Source organism: Xenia sp. Carnegie-2017, unplaced genomic scaffold (assembly GCF_021976095.1).
Source record: "Xenia sp. Carnegie-2017 unplaced genomic scaffold, XeniaSp_v1 HiC_scaffold_13, whole genome shotgun sequence".
NCBI lineage: Eukaryota > Metazoa > Cnidaria > Anthozoa > Malacalcyonacea > Xeniidae > Xenia > Xenia sp. Carnegie-2017.
The window spans coordinates 7,863,842-7,878,166 of record NW_025813436.1 but is presented as its reverse complement, the minus strand read 5'-3'; the positions used below and the strand labels follow the sequence as shown (position 1 = coordinate 7,878,166).

The 14,325-nt window shown below is 34.8% G+C and overlaps 3 protein-coding genes across 3 annotated transcripts; 1 reads left to right on the top strand and 2 right to left on the bottom strand.

Annotated features, from left to right (window-relative positions):
- Positions 1-112: 112 nt before the first annotated feature.
- LOC124433337 (spore wall protein 2-like) lies at positions 113-1,463 on the bottom strand. Its single transcript, XM_046983098.1, has 2 exons — positions 1,430-1,463; positions 113-1,011 (listed from the first exon to the last, which is right to left on the bottom strand). Exons 1-2 carry the CDS (start codon positions 1,461-1,463, stop codon positions 113-115), a joined length of 933 nt encoding a protein of 310 aa, XP_046839054.1.
- A 262-nt stretch (positions 1,464-1,725) lies between these two features.
- Positions 1,726-5,652, top strand: LOC124449343. The gene is made up of 10 exons (XM_047000275.1): positions 1,726-1,976; positions 2,474-2,531; positions 2,723-2,743; positions 2,936-2,967; positions 3,212-3,311; positions 3,469-3,507; positions 3,763-3,926; positions 4,144-4,214; positions 4,695-4,839; positions 4,944-5,652. The coding sequence occupies exons 1-9, from the start codon at positions 1,906-1,908 to the stop codon at positions 4,811-4,813; spliced, it is 675 nt and encodes a 224-aa protein (XP_046856231.1). The 5' UTR covers positions 1,726-1,905; the 3' UTR covers positions 4,814-4,839; positions 4,944-5,652.
- LOC124449311 (bifunctional heparan sulfate N-deacetylase/N-sulfotransferase 2-like) lies at positions 5,095-10,335 on the bottom strand. Its single transcript, XM_047000248.1, has 10 exons — positions 9,194-10,335; positions 8,592-8,834; positions 8,089-8,274; positions 7,878-8,006; positions 7,371-7,553; positions 6,562-6,782; positions 6,171-6,345; positions 5,721-5,891; positions 5,467-5,576; positions 5,095-5,394 (listed from the first exon to the last, which is right to left on the bottom strand). The coding sequence occupies exons 1-10, from the start codon at positions 9,638-9,640 to the stop codon at positions 5,178-5,180; spliced, it is 2,082 nt and encodes a 693-aa protein (XP_046856204.1). The 5' UTR covers positions 9,641-10,335; the 3' UTR covers positions 5,095-5,177.
- Positions 10,336-14,325: the final 3,990 nt, after the last annotated feature.

The following is a 14,325-nucleotide window of genomic DNA, read 5'->3' as shown; positions in this document are numbered from 1 at the left end:
CATTATCATGCTTATTGTCATGCTTCATAGTGATTAGTATGATCAATAGACTTATATTAAGTAACTGTTGTCCTAGTTGTAATTGTTATCAAAGAAGACAACCGTTTATCGCCTAGTTGCCTACAACTTGTTGCACACGATTTGAATGTCCACCGTTGTCTAAGTTGTCTTTTTGTCCACGGTCTAAATGTCCACGCTTAGCTTGTTGTCCACAGTTGTCTTGTTGTCCAGTACGGTCTAAATGTCCACGGTTATCTTGTTGTCCAAGGTTGTCTTGTTGTCCAGTACGTTCTAAATGTTCACAGTTACCTTGTTGTCCACAGTTGTCTTGTTGTCCAGTACGTTCTAAATGTTCACAGTTACCTTGTTGTCCACAGTTGTCTTGTTGTCCAGTACGTTCTAAATGTTCACAGTTACCTTGTTGTCCACAGTTGTCTTGTTGTCCAGTACGTTCTAAATGTTCACAGTTATCTTGTTGTCCACAGTTGTCTTGTTGTCCAGTACGTTCTAAATGTTCACAGTTACCTTGTTGTCCACAGTTGTCTTGTTGTCCAGTACGTTCTAAATGTTCACAGTTACCTTGTTGTCCACAGTTGTCTTGTTGTCCAGTACGTTCTAAATGTTCACAGTTATCTTGTTGTCCAAGGTTGTCTTGTTGTCCAGTACGTTCTAAATGTTCACAGTTATCTTGTTGTCCAAGGTTGTCTTGTTGTCCAGTACGGTCTAAATGTTCACAGTTACCTTGTTGTCCACAGTTGTCTTGTTGTCCAGTACGTTCTAAATGTTCACAGTTATCTGTGTTGTTCCAGTTACCTTGTTGTCCAAGGTTGTCTTGTTGTCCAGTACGTTCTAAATGTTCACAGTTACCTTGTTGTCCACAGTTGTCTTGTTGTCCAGTACGGTCTAAATGTTCACAGTTACCTTGTTGTCCAAGGTTGTCTTGTTGTCCAGTACGGTCTAAATGTTCACAGTTACCTTGTTGTCCAAGGTTGTCTTGTTGTCCAGTACGGTCTAAATGTCAACAGTTGTCTTGTTATCCACAGTCGTCTTGTTACCCACGGTGTAAATGTCAACGGTTGTGTTGTTATCCACGGTTTAAAAGTCCACAGTTGTCTTGTTGTCTACGGTCCAAATGTCCACGGTTGTCTTTTGCCTACGGTCTAAATGTCCACGGTTATCTTGTGGTCCATAGTTGTCTTGTTGTCCATGGTTGCCTTGTCCACGGACCACAGTTGTCGTGTTGTCTACGGTTGTTGACAGTTGCTTGTTGTCTACGGTTGTTTAATGATTCACAGTTGTCTTGTTGTACAAGGACTAAATGTCTAAGGTTGTCTTCTCGACGGTTTAAATATCGACCAAGGTCGTCTTATTATCCAGTGTAAATGTTCACAGTTGTCTAGTCTGTTTCTATGCTATGGAGTAACCTTACCATTATTCCGTTTTTCATTGGAACAAAAACTCATTTTTTTACGTCAAATAGATAGCCTAAAAGTTCAACATGCGGTCCCGAATGTTCCCATATCGTCTTCTATTTCCCACCAGTGTCTCCAACGCATGATCTATCTCATTGCATTGTAACATTTGCCCTGAGAACATCACGGCACAATGTTGGTCGATCTCGATAGCCACGTTTTTCTCTGTGTTTGTGAAGAGGTTTTCCCTATTTATCTAATTACACTTCTTCATTCTATGAAAACACTGACATTTGTTAAGTTATTATTTTGTTACATGAAGTTGTGCATGACAATGATGCTTAAATAGTTGAATTGAATATAAATGAATACAAATTATAATGTATGACACTCGTGCAATATGACACTTGGACATTTTTCAATTACTTCTCGTCGACATTTAGGATTTGTCATAGCTGATTGATTTAGATAAGATAAGATAGTGTCAGTGTCGATGGGTAGTTGCTGGAGTGGGTTTCTGGCCGAGTGTCAGAAGATAAGAAGACCTATTGATTACTTTGAAAGGTTTGATCTTTACTTGAATCTTCTCACCATTGTTTTAACTTTTGTTATTGTTTTGTATTTTAATGTGGTGGATGATAGAATCGCAAATTTCTATGATAATCAAAAGTTATGGAGCATTGAGCTTGCTCTATTATAATTTGCTATTCGTATTTCAATTAACGATACAGAAATGATTTTTTACGTCAATAAACTGTTCCTCTTTGCAAATTCAAATCTCGCTGTCATGTGATTTTTACATGGGATTATTTAATTTATTTTTACTTCTATCTTCAATATCATAATTTTGAATGTTATTTTGTGTATATAAAAAGCACAATTCGTGGATAATTTGAAAATTTGTGAATTCATTCATCATGTTAGCACAATTATATATGTACTTGACTGTACTTACTAGTGCCATTTCTCCTTGTTGAAAGGTATATTTTTGAAGTTGAAGAATCACCACAAAGTTACCTGATTATTTTAAGTTTATTTTATATTACATTCCTTGAATTTAGAAGTCGTCAAATAAGATCGGCAAGATACAATGTTCGAGATAGAGGAGACGGAATTGAGGTACAACATGATTTTACTGCTTATAAAGCATTTTGCAAGTTTACCATGGCAATTTTACCATTGCAAGTTAAACATTGCAAACCTTTGCAAGTTAAACATTGCCTGTGGCTTTCAATCTTGTTAAGCAATGAAGTTCAATGATTTTTGTTAATTAGTATTTGCCTCATGTATATTTTACTTTTTTTTTGTAGTTTGATAATTTGCTAAGTGAGGTAAGATGAAAGCATTCTGTAACCCAAATTTTGCCAAGATAAATGTGATTTTATTTTTCAAGCTTTGAAATAAGGAGAAATTGCTAACCAATGTTTGTTTATGATGACCATCTAATTTTTGTTTCTACTGATTTGAATTTGGATGAAATATGGACCGTTTTCACATCCTAATTGCACATATTTTTTTTGTAGGATGAGTATGAGATTCAAACAAAACCCAGACAGTAAGTTTTTTATCATTATTCCTACAAGTTTAATGATAGGTAAAGTTTGCTGTTATGTTGGAAAATGCTACATTCTAGACCATTATTTTGTTGTTTGAGAACACTCTCTCAGAGATAAGTGATATTCTCCTTTGACTGAGGGCCCACAAGTTTCTCACACTAGTTATATCACATATTACCCTCTTAAAAATAAATTTCCATCACCATTTTAAGTTAATGTTCTCCTGTATTTAAAATTCAATAGGAAAGTTATTACTGATGAAGAAGCAACATTTATGAAACAAAAGAGATATGGTGATTTAGTTCAGAAGCAGGAAATTGTCAATATGCAAATCGACCAAAAGGTTAAATTGCACATTATATAAATTTTCTAACATATGTATTACCCAGATTTCAATGAAAATTTGGATTACGTTCCTTGCAGATTGCAATGGAATTGATTATTGATATTTGATTATTGACATTTGTGTATTTTACAAAATGAAATTTAATGTTTTACAGTTGCAACAACATGAAGATGATCTTCGAAAACAAGAAGAGGTTAGTGAGACAAAAAATAAAAAGCTCAGTTTCACTGGACAGTGATCATTTAATGTAAATCAATCACATCATAGTAGGCAGTATCTTACGTGTGCACAGGCATTTTTGCTTGAGCTGATTTTTACAGAGTGTGGTTAATATAACAAGTCAATACGTCAAGAACTTGAAATCTGACGATTACTTTTTATGAGTTGAATATTGCTCTTTAACTTTATCAGTAACGATTGCATTTTGGGATTTTTATTTGGTCTGAAGGAATTTTACGAGGCGAAAAGAGAGGCTGCCAGAGTAGCGAGGCAAGAAAGAGCCAAAAGAGAAAATCGAAATACGGCAAGAAAGAGTGATGAACATATAAAGAAGTTACTAGACGAATCGGCGTTTGTGTCATGGCTGTCTGATGATGATGACGAAATAAGCGAGTGAGTTTTTTTGAACAATTTAAAAATATAAAAAAATCTCGACAATGATTTTTCTATAAAAGACCCTCTTAGTACAGGGACTCAGTCTGACATCAGTCCGTAGAAAGCAAAAAAATCCCATCTACCTAAAAAAATCTAGAGATGTCAGAATTTATTTGTCATCGTTGGGCGTTTTTTTACACACTCCAAACATTTTTTTATATTATTTTACTCGCAGTCATGATTTGGATACGCAAGATTTCGAGGAATTCTTGGCTAAAGTGAGAAACAGTAACCCAGACGGTGCTGGTAAGAAAGCATACTTGATATTATTCATCGTGTAGAATTTGTCATCATGTAATCAACCCCAGCAGGCTTACGTGTATGTTAATGTTATGGAAGCAGTATAAATATATAAAATCTTCTAGCACCTTCACTTTGAAAGGTGGATGTAATCAACGAGAACATTTCAAACCTTCATTTTATTTTAAAACATTGCTGTTGTTGATTGACACATTATTGGTCCATTGTTGTTATGGATGAAAGTGACAGAAAAAACTTTGTTGACAACAAGTCTTTGACCAGATCAGGTACCACTTTCATTAAGGGTATCATCAAGTTCCGGTTTTCATTCTGAGTAAGGATGATTTGAATAGGTACAGGTCGTATATGTGGGCTCTCGGCATCATGTGGTATCGATTTTTTTCGATGGGATGAAAATGTAGTTTTTTTAATTTTTTTGAACAACTATGTTTGATATATGTATGTTATTTTTATTGTTTGCCACAGAGGCGGCTATGAGTTCCCATCCCTCAGATTCACTTGAGAACGATGATGAAGCGGCGAACCTTGCAAAACAGTCATTGGACGCTCTAGGACGTTGGTCTCCAGCATTTGATGATGATTAGCGAGTATATCTTGCCACAAAAACAGGGTAGGCAACACCGAGATCGTTTGTTGTTACCCAAATGTTAAGGGATTGCTTACGATGATGCCTTGTAGTACCATTAACTATTTCTTTTGTTTTTTTTTCTATAGTTCATTTATCTGCTGAAGATAAACTGTGTCAGAGATATATGACTGTGAAGAAAAAGTTGTTCTTTTGAACTATTTAATTTTGACAATGAAGGATGATTTTAGAGAAATGCATTCCTGAAACGTGGTATTTAAGAAATCATAAAACGATAAGCACTATTACATATTCATCTATTCTTAAACAATACATAAAATATATTAACATAATATTCAATTCAATATTTCCATATTTGCGTTTCATGAAACGTCAGAACGTAACCAGAGAGGTAAAGGTTGACGTATTTTATGAAGAATTTCAGCGAGACGTCTGTTTGGTTCTTTAAAAAACCCTCGAAGGTGTTTTTCAGCTTTTTCTGCCATTGGAGGATATCTGCGTCCTTTTGACGTTCCCAAACAAGTGTGTCCGTTGTATTTATGCTTTGTTAGGCAGAAAAAACCTTTGCGATTATTGTATCTGCATGAATGTATAAAGATTTACATTATCTTAAATCGTAATTTCAATGTTTGACTTCTGTATAAGACTTACTTTAAAATATTACTGTAATCAAGTACATTTGTCACTCCTATGAACATCTGTACGTCCAATAGCAAGGAGACTGGGTCAGATAACAGTTGCTCTCCATCAATTGTTAAAATCTATCGAGTTAATAATTAATGTTATTAATGTACTTATAATTGAACGCAAGAACTTCAATATAATGTTCTATATTTAGTCAATATCTCACGTTTTTGGCTAAACATATAGCAGTGTAGTCACTGTCTTCATGCATGACGTTTTACCTGTGAAGCTGGATAATACTGCATCCATCTTTCTAAATGCTCCGCATAAAGTCCAGGTGTCAAACAGCGAGCTTTTAAATTTTTCACAGCGGAGCTGGTATTATCTTTAGACGTTAGGAGATCATAGAAATTGATGTTGATTGCCGTAAAATCATCATGTGAACGCATATGCTTGAGAATAAAGATGTTATTTTACATACAAGGTATGGCCTTGGTTTAGACGTTAGCAGATCATAGAAATTGATATTGATTGCCGATTGCATATGCATGAGGTATAGACGTTAGGAGATCATAGAAATTGATGTTGATTGCCGTAAAATCATCATGTGAACGCATATGCTTGAGAATAAAGATGTTATTTTACGTACAAGGTATTGCCCTTGGATTTGCATGCCGCTAATGCATGGTTCAAAAATGTAGTATTCCGTAAATGATGAAAAGTAAACCGACCTGAAACCACGAGTACGCCCGTTTTACGGGATCTTTAAGGATAATAAGGATCTTAACTTGAGGTAAAAGCGCGAACGCTCTTGATGGCGTTTTCCTCGAGTCGAAATAATTGGCTGTTTTCTCAAACAACAAAGTTGAATTGTCTTCGTGAACATCATCAAAGTTGTCCAAGTACCTGAAACAATGAAAGCACATTTAACGTAATTCTGGGAAATATTACGTAAGTGATATTTCCTCAAACCAGAGAGAAGGTATTGGTGAATGTCTAAATGTACCTCTAGATATCCAACAAGTAAAATAGGTATGACCACGAACGTGAATCAAAACAAAACATAATAAAAAATATTTATAGCTACAATAGTTAAAGACATTCAAGAATCAAGTAATTTACCAATCCAATCCTTTTAAGTAATTGACAGACGAAAAAAACTGTGTTTCCTCGAAAGAAATCTCATTTTTCTTGTTATGACGTAACTGTGGATGGACAGAGAGAAACATGTGCAGGGCGGTCGTTCCAGTCTTCTGCGGACCAACGATAAGAAAAGAAGGCAATTTGCTGCACGACTTCCATGAAGGCCAAATCTCTCTATGGCGAGGATCTTTGCAAGGATTCTAGACGGAAATCATGTTGTATTCTTAAAGTCTCCCAATAGACTGTTGAGAAAAAATATTGCCAAAGGATATAGCCATCTAAAACGAGAGTTTTGCTTTCTTCTAACTTTCACGGACTTACATGAGTGGAGTGGATAGGATTCTTTTCTTTAAAAAGTGGCAATTCTTGGAAATTTCGTTATTTGCATTTACTTAAACGATACTGTTGATAATAAACAATGTACATTTCTAATGAATTCGTTCGTGACTTCGTGTGCAGTTAAAGCAAATGATTTAAAATTATTTTTCGCCCTCCACTATTTCTTGCTATTGTTTTGTGTTCTGTGAGAAAAATCTTGTCGAAGTTCAACCCGAATCATCCTGGATTTAGCGATTCACAATCACACCACACAATAATACAGAATACAAAATTCACTAAAGCGCGAACTCTTATTTGTATTAATAGAGGTAGACATGTTTCATGTTCAAGAAAAAAACGAGCTTCATTTAAGAATAAACAGAATTTCAAATGACAGTCAACGAACAACCATGATGATGATTTTGTAATCAAACATGAAATATATTCATACCAGAAAGTTAAGAACTCACGTGCCAAACAGGTTGCCTCTCGCTAGGAAACAATTCAAAGTATTTCTTGCCAAGTTCTAACGGCGACAAGGACATAACGCGAAGGGTCGTCCAACATTTTATAAACTTGATTACATTGTGGAAAGTGTAGAGGGCCAAACGATCATTACCGTAGTTCGAAAGATGAGTCATAAAAATATTGATCTATGAAGGAATGATAAAAATGTAGAATGTATGTCATGCTGTATTGAAAATACAGTAGCTGACACAAAGTAGCTACGTATTCTTTACTGGTGTGTATTTGGCAAGGTAAAAACGTAGCTTGTCTTTTTTCCAGCGTGTGTGTGTGGGGAAGAGTTAGCTAATTGAAGTTTTTTCAAGATAAATTAAAACAGCAGTTCAGAGTATTCCGTTAAAACTTATAAAAAAATTTTTTCGTATGGAAAAGATGAAGCAATATATGACAGGTATGTAAATGTCGCCTAATTTGTGCACCTCGCTGAAGAGAAAAAAATTTTTTGTACTTACAGGATTTGACACTATTGCGTTGAAAAGCTCTCCTCCATATATGCTTTTCAAAAGTACTTCCTTTCCTCTTGGATACGCATGCAAATGGAGAGTATGCGTAAACAGACCGCACATTTGACGAGGCAAAACCTTGATTTGTGAAAAGTACAATTTCTCAATAAATTTAGGATGCTGAAAAACTGTGAAATAAATGAAAGGTGATTATTTTTACCATAATATCACGATGTATGAATCCTCGCCGTCGCCATGCTGGCTTAAGATGGGGATATTCTTCTGTGGAGGTCACTTGTACACCAATGGTCTTACCCCATACTTCATAAAGTATTTCATGAACAGGATACACTCCTGAGTGATGGGGTGAAATTGAGTAAGCATTGTCGACGGGTATCTTATGTTTCTATTGGATGATAAAAAACAATACGTCATTAAAAAATCTTTTATTAAGAAAACAGAAAGCACATTGCATGTTGGCGTTAAGAAAACATTATTATGAGTTGAAAGCAAATGATGTCAAACTAGTCGTTTTTTCTTAGAAAAGGTGATAAAAATCTTGCAAGATAGATATAATGTAAGACAAAACAAAATATTTAGCAAACTTTCAAAAGAAATGTAATGAAAAAGCACAAAATGGTATAAAAAGCAATAACTTATACAAAGTTTGTGAAATTTTTCCTCAAGTGTAACAACATGTATGATTTGATGATTTTGCTTTACCTTTGCAAACTCCATGTTTAGGTTAATGAGACTTTTCATCTCATCAAGAGTATTAACTTTATGTGGCTGCTTGTGAGCCCATGTGTGACAAAACCATCTGAATTTGTGGGCATTTTTAATCAATTCTTCATCTCCTGCATTCTCCTCTTCATTACCATTTTTAAAGTATTTACCAGAGAAGCCAAGATTAAATTGAAATCCAGGCACCATCTTTTGAAGTGATTTTTGAGCACTTACCAAAGCCTGGGAATTAAAGCATTTTACAGCGTTGGATGAAGGACCTTCATCAAATATGAGAAGTGTAGCTACCAGAAATGGAAGAAATCATTAGAAAGACAGAGCTTCACGTATAAAAATTTATTATGAAGAAGTGGCAGTTCAACGTTTACACATCCAGGATTATAATGCCTGAACATTTTACTATTTATATGGCTATTCATCAACTTTATGATGGTACTAATACATATCTTTTAAATTCTGCATTAAAAAGTCATGAACCAGGGGTGGGTGGGGCATGGTTAGTTTTCTAAATTAAGTATCTAAAAGCCAAAACATATATCTAATATCAAAGAACTATGTATTATTAAAGCTCATTAAAATACCTGAACATCATCTGCCTTCATTCTTATCCCACTTCTACCCACAAATATATCATCAATGTCTACTTGAATCCATCGATCTAAAGACTTGGCCAGTTTGCCAGAAGACATATAGCCAAGAGCATCAAGAAATAGCAATTTATGAGGCCAAAATGACAAACCAGCACCAAAATATATTCTCTGAATTTTGTCTAGTTGTCCCAAATCATGAAGCACAACAGGGAACTTCAGATTTGGTGAATACATAGAATTGTCTATAGGTATTGTAGAATGAAAGCTAGAGGTAGCTACAATCTCAAAATGTTCATGCAAGCGTGCATTTTGTCTTAAAAATATTGACCATTTTTCTCCACTGGACATGTGCGACTCCTCAAAATCCAACATATTATTTCCAGTAACAAGTCTCAACATGGAAGCATTGGCAGAAACATGATACAAGTTGAATTGCATTGGCCAGAATAAATTTCAAAAGGAAAATAATCTCTGGAGGGGATAAGTGGTGGAGCAACCTTGACGTCATTGAATAAAACCATTCCAACACCATAATCCCTACAATATCCATCAATGATCCTTTTCCTCCAAGGGCTTAGTTCAAAATAATCAGTAAAACTCGTGAACACTACAACCGCATAATTTCCTATTTTGATCAGTCAAAGAAGGTAAAGCATCGATTGATTCACTGTTCAGATTATGAATTCCATACGACATCCGATGACTTTCTAAAATAGTCACTAAATCATGCGCAAAAGACAACGGTCTTGATGATAAAATTAGCACACGATGCCTAACTACGGCTGATTTATTGGCAAACGGACATCCCTCAGAAAGAAAGGTTCTGTTCTCTTCTACTTTCACAGGACTGCAGATTTGAACAGGAAAGGCTATGTATTCGTTCGATCTACTCAGTTCATTCGTTTGAGTAGATTCCATAATTAATTTCCATATCTTGAGCAAACCAAACACAACGCACACGACAAGAGATTTTTTTATGAAACTACTCAAATGGCGTCTCCGAAACCTCATGCTTCATAGCTCTGCACTAAATTAAGATATTTTACGCACTTTGTCCAAGAAAAGATCTGTCATTTAACTGCATCTTATGTTAATAAGTGATGACCACTATCCCATCAAATGCCATGTACATGTGTGACTCCAGTGACTACAACTGAAGATCAATGTGATCAGCGGTATCTAGTTAGGATTAGATCAGATTAGATACAGGAATTATCAAAACAAAACTACAAGCACTCCTCTTATACGTTACAATAGTTACATATACATAATATATTAATCCTAACACGGTTTTTTTAATATGCACATGAAAAACATGTGACTTGGACGAGATTTGAACTCGCTCCTTCGGGATACTAGTCTTAGATACTGATATAGTTACATATTGTTAAGGAAGTAATGAAAAAATCCTACGTGGCTGTTGTCAAAAAAACCCAGACTGAATGCTCAACTAAAGCAGATGTTTATAGTTTCTACATAATACAATTAAAGAAACAATCAGCTGGTAAAATAATTGCTTCAACTGTATATTATGGATTTCACCACAAACAACAAATATAATATTGCAATGTCATATAATATTTAGATGCGAATATATGACTTTAACGTCCCCACTAGACAATATCGAACGTCCATGAACTTTTCTCGCAAAGAATGAAGAAAATTCTTTAACTAATTCATTGTAGCACTGACAGGTGCTTAGAGCTTCAAGTAAAGGACCACAAGTTCACGCAACAGGACGACGGGCTAAATGTTTTAAGTCGGTGAATGTGATCTTCTACTTCATTTCTAGCAGAAACACACTGGCTTCAGTAGCAACTGACTGAAGAAATGCAATGACGTTCCTTCCAAGAGACTTAAGAATTTGGTCAAGTGGTCTAACGTTACGTGCTCGTTGTCACCTTGCGGAGATGCATCAATCATTTTAATGACTTTCTTCGGTGTAGGCTTTTTTCTTAATAAGACAAGAAAATGTTTGAGATATTCTGGAATTCTGCACCTTCGATCTTCAACGATTGTAGTATCAAGATTTCAGCAGTTGCAGTTACTTGGTAATTTTTCGATTCCAGGGTAAGGAAATTACTTGGTCATAAGTAAAGAGCATTTTCAAATCTTGAACAAGTTTGACGTAAGTAATATTAAACATATAATCTTATTATAACTATGTTGATTAAATGTACTTCATTCAGTAGCTACATACTTGCAGGTTATCAACATGTACGAACTGCGTACCAATTTTTTTAAATGTATGCTGTTGTATTTAATAAATGCAGTGTTTCGGGAGATACACCCAAAGGCCAAGAAATGAAAAAGAAACCTGAATATTCATGATAGCTACAATAAATAATGTTATGACAAATGACATCGCTTGGCCCCAAATGTGGACACTGTTTTTTTTCCAAACCAAAACGAAATGGGAGGGAAAACCGGTGGATCCGGTAAAAAACCCTCCAATAAAAGAAAAGATCGAAAATTTAGAAAAATTTCCTTAAATTTTTCGTAGTTTTAAGATGTTTCATATTTTTGTTGTTTTCAATGATCCCGATGATCTACTTAAACATGCAACGCAGTCAGATCGTACGTCGTTCGGATAAAAAATTTAAATTTACAAAAAAATGGGCTGACTATCCTATTGACACAGCAAACATTTTGTGTTGGAACAAAAGAAACGCAAACTTTGGTAGAGAACAAAAAATGAAAGAGGGCAGAGCGTTAGCAAAAATTTCATTAAATAGACGAAAAACGAAAACGAATAGCAGCCATATATAAATCATATGAAAAAATTGTTAAGTACGTACGTCTTGACCATTCACCTTTCATTAACAATGAAAAATGAAATGACCAAAGTAACGTCATGACTTGCATAAAAATCATTTTTGATGTCTACTAGATTTCATTCGATTAAAAATGTTTATGTTGCTTCATTGAGACCTTCATTAATAGCTGGCTTTCACTTGTGCGTTTTGTCAAAATATTTAACATTTGTGAAAACTTAGTTTTACGGAAATTTTTAACGATTGAATTTGAAAATGTGCTGTAATGGTGAAAATTGTGCTTCTGGGTGCTTCTGTCCGACTTGGTCGTTCATTCATTGTCCAGTTAGTAGGCCTAAAGACATAGCTACTCTATAAAAAACACGTTATAAATGTCAGCATAATGAACGATCAATAACAAAACTATATTGAAAAGAACAAAACTTTAATACCCGATTTCCAAGCGTTGTCCAGGTCAGTCTGATCCAGGCGACTTGGTCTCTTCCTTTTTTTTTTCACCGCACAGTTTTTACGTGTGTATAGTTCAAATTAGTGTAAACATTTTTATCTTAGGAATTCAATGTACCCTACTTGCAGCATTGCAATTTTCTTTATAAACATTAAATAAAATTCGTAAAACGTAGCGAGTGAAAGCCAGCTATTTTCTCACAGCAAATGATATCTTTTACTAACATTATTTTAATTTGGATGTTTTTCATCATTTAGGTTCAAATTATAAAAATAGACCATCAGGATCCTTTTTAAACTTTCTCGTGCAGTTACTCATGCAAGTTAATTATGACACTTATCTTCTCAACTTACAAACCACAAGACATGAATCGTGTTTTTCCATTCGTGTGCCATTTCGACGATGCACTCTTATGGTAACTTCAAGCGAAGGAAAAGGGATCACTTCAATACCCCAGTTATATCATCACTCAAAGAATGCTTAATGCGGAGTTGATCTTCAGTGAGTATCAGCTGACCACCTTTAGGTGGGTTCATATAACAATGGGGCCCATCATCATTATATGAACAAACAACTGACATCAACAGAGAATCCAAACTACAAATGAACATTCTTGGCCATGAATCACCATGACACATGAGTAATGACAAACTAGTAAGAGTATTTGAAGAGAATGACACAGGTGGTAAAGGGACTTTCACAACTCCATCCTTGTGGGATCTACAATATAAGAAAATATGAAACACATGTATGAGATTTCATGACGAATAACTCTGCATATGACGTTAGTTTGCGTTTTTAAATTCTTAATCAGATATATTTAGAATAAGCATATTGTAAAATGTTTTCTGTTTGACTATCCAAATGGTAAAACATTCACCTACATTGCACGAATAGCTTTAGTCAGTTGAGTTTGAACGATGTAACAAGTTTCACACGATCAAAGGCTTAACATCGTGGTCAAAGCCTCTTACAATAAACGCTTTCATTTTACAAGGCTAGTTTATTATTGCATGTAACTCATACTTACTTCTTCAGTAAAAGACAGTATTTAGCTATCTTTCTTACTACTACGTTAAAGTAACTAATGATATCGAAACAAGTAAGTGTGTAACACATTTCAAAAGGGTTTTTCTTGCTCAAATTCCTTTTTTTCAGCTGCTATCAACATTTTGGATGTGATACTCATAGTATTCCAAACTCACTTGACTTGGTTTCTCCTCTCTGCGCGGTATCTTATCAACAGAATTTTCTCATAAATATTGGAAAAGGCCTCTTGCTGTAGAGCGAATTATGCCCAAATTATCAGCCATTACCATGCAAGTTACACTTCCATCTGAAATCAAATGAGGTGTTTTCGGTAAATTGTCATCAATGACAGTTGAAGGCGACAACTTTATCTTGCTTCGTGGCTTAATGTTTCAGCACTTGAAGTGAATGGCATCTTTATACATGGTGTTAAGCATGTCATTATATGTATTTGTTCCACATGTTTAACATTCATTGTTCGTACTTGAACAAATAACCGGATATCAACTCTACTTTTTAAAAACAAAAAGGTATTGTTGCAAAACAAAAGAACTATGCTCTCCCAGTCTCCTTTCGTTAGTATATGTAAAATGCAAATGACTGTTGACCATTTTTCTGTGATACTACGCAAATCTTAAAGTAATTAACTTTATTCAGTATATTAAATAACGCAAATATTATGACTATGAAAATTAAGATGTTGGTGACTCCAACCAAAACGCCCTTAAACCCTCTTCTAACCTTAACTTTAGCAAGATATGACAGCAAGATTCAATGAATATTTGGACAAATTAAATTCTAAACGAAGAGACCGACTAAGCCGCCAGGATCAAACTGACCTAGACAACGCTTGGATATCATTTATAAAAGTT

What these genes read in the sequence shown, in the direction of transcription:
- LOC124433337 (XM_046983098.1), bottom strand. Translation starts at nt 1,463, where the DNA reads ATGAGTTTTTGTTCCAATGAAAAACGGAATAATG. An exon ending in CAATGAAAAACGGAATAATG is followed by an intron (nt 1,012 to 1,429) that starts GTAAGGTTACTC and finishes GTTGACATTTAG; the next exon opens with ACCGTACTGGACAACAAGAC.
- LOC124449343 (XM_047000275.1), top strand. Translation starts at nt 1,906, where the DNA reads ATGGGTAGTTGCTGGAGTGGGTTTCTGGCCGAGTGTCAGAAGATAAGA. An exon ending in ATAGAGGAGACGGAATTGAG is followed by an intron (nt 2,532 to 2,722) that starts GTACAACATGAT and finishes TTTTTTTTGTAG; the next exon opens with TTTGATAATTTGCTAAGTGA. An exon ending in ATTCAAACAAAACCCAGACA is followed by an intron (nt 2,968 to 3,211) that starts GTAAGTTTTTTA and finishes AAAATTCAATAG; the next exon opens with GAAAGTTATTACTGATGAAG.
- LOC124449311 (XM_047000248.1), bottom strand. Translation starts at nt 9,640, where the DNA reads ATGCAATTCAACTTGTATCATGTTTCTGCCAATGCTTCCATGTTGAGA. An exon ending in TAAACATGGAGTTTGCAAAG is followed by an intron (nt 8,275 to 8,591) that starts GTAAAGCAAAAT and finishes ATCATCCAATAG; the next exon opens with AAACATAAGATACCCGTCGA. An exon ending in AGTATTATCCAGCTTCACAG is followed by an intron (nt 5,577 to 5,720) that starts GTAAAACGTCAT and finishes TTAACTCGATAG; the next exon opens with ATTTTAACAATTGATGGAGA.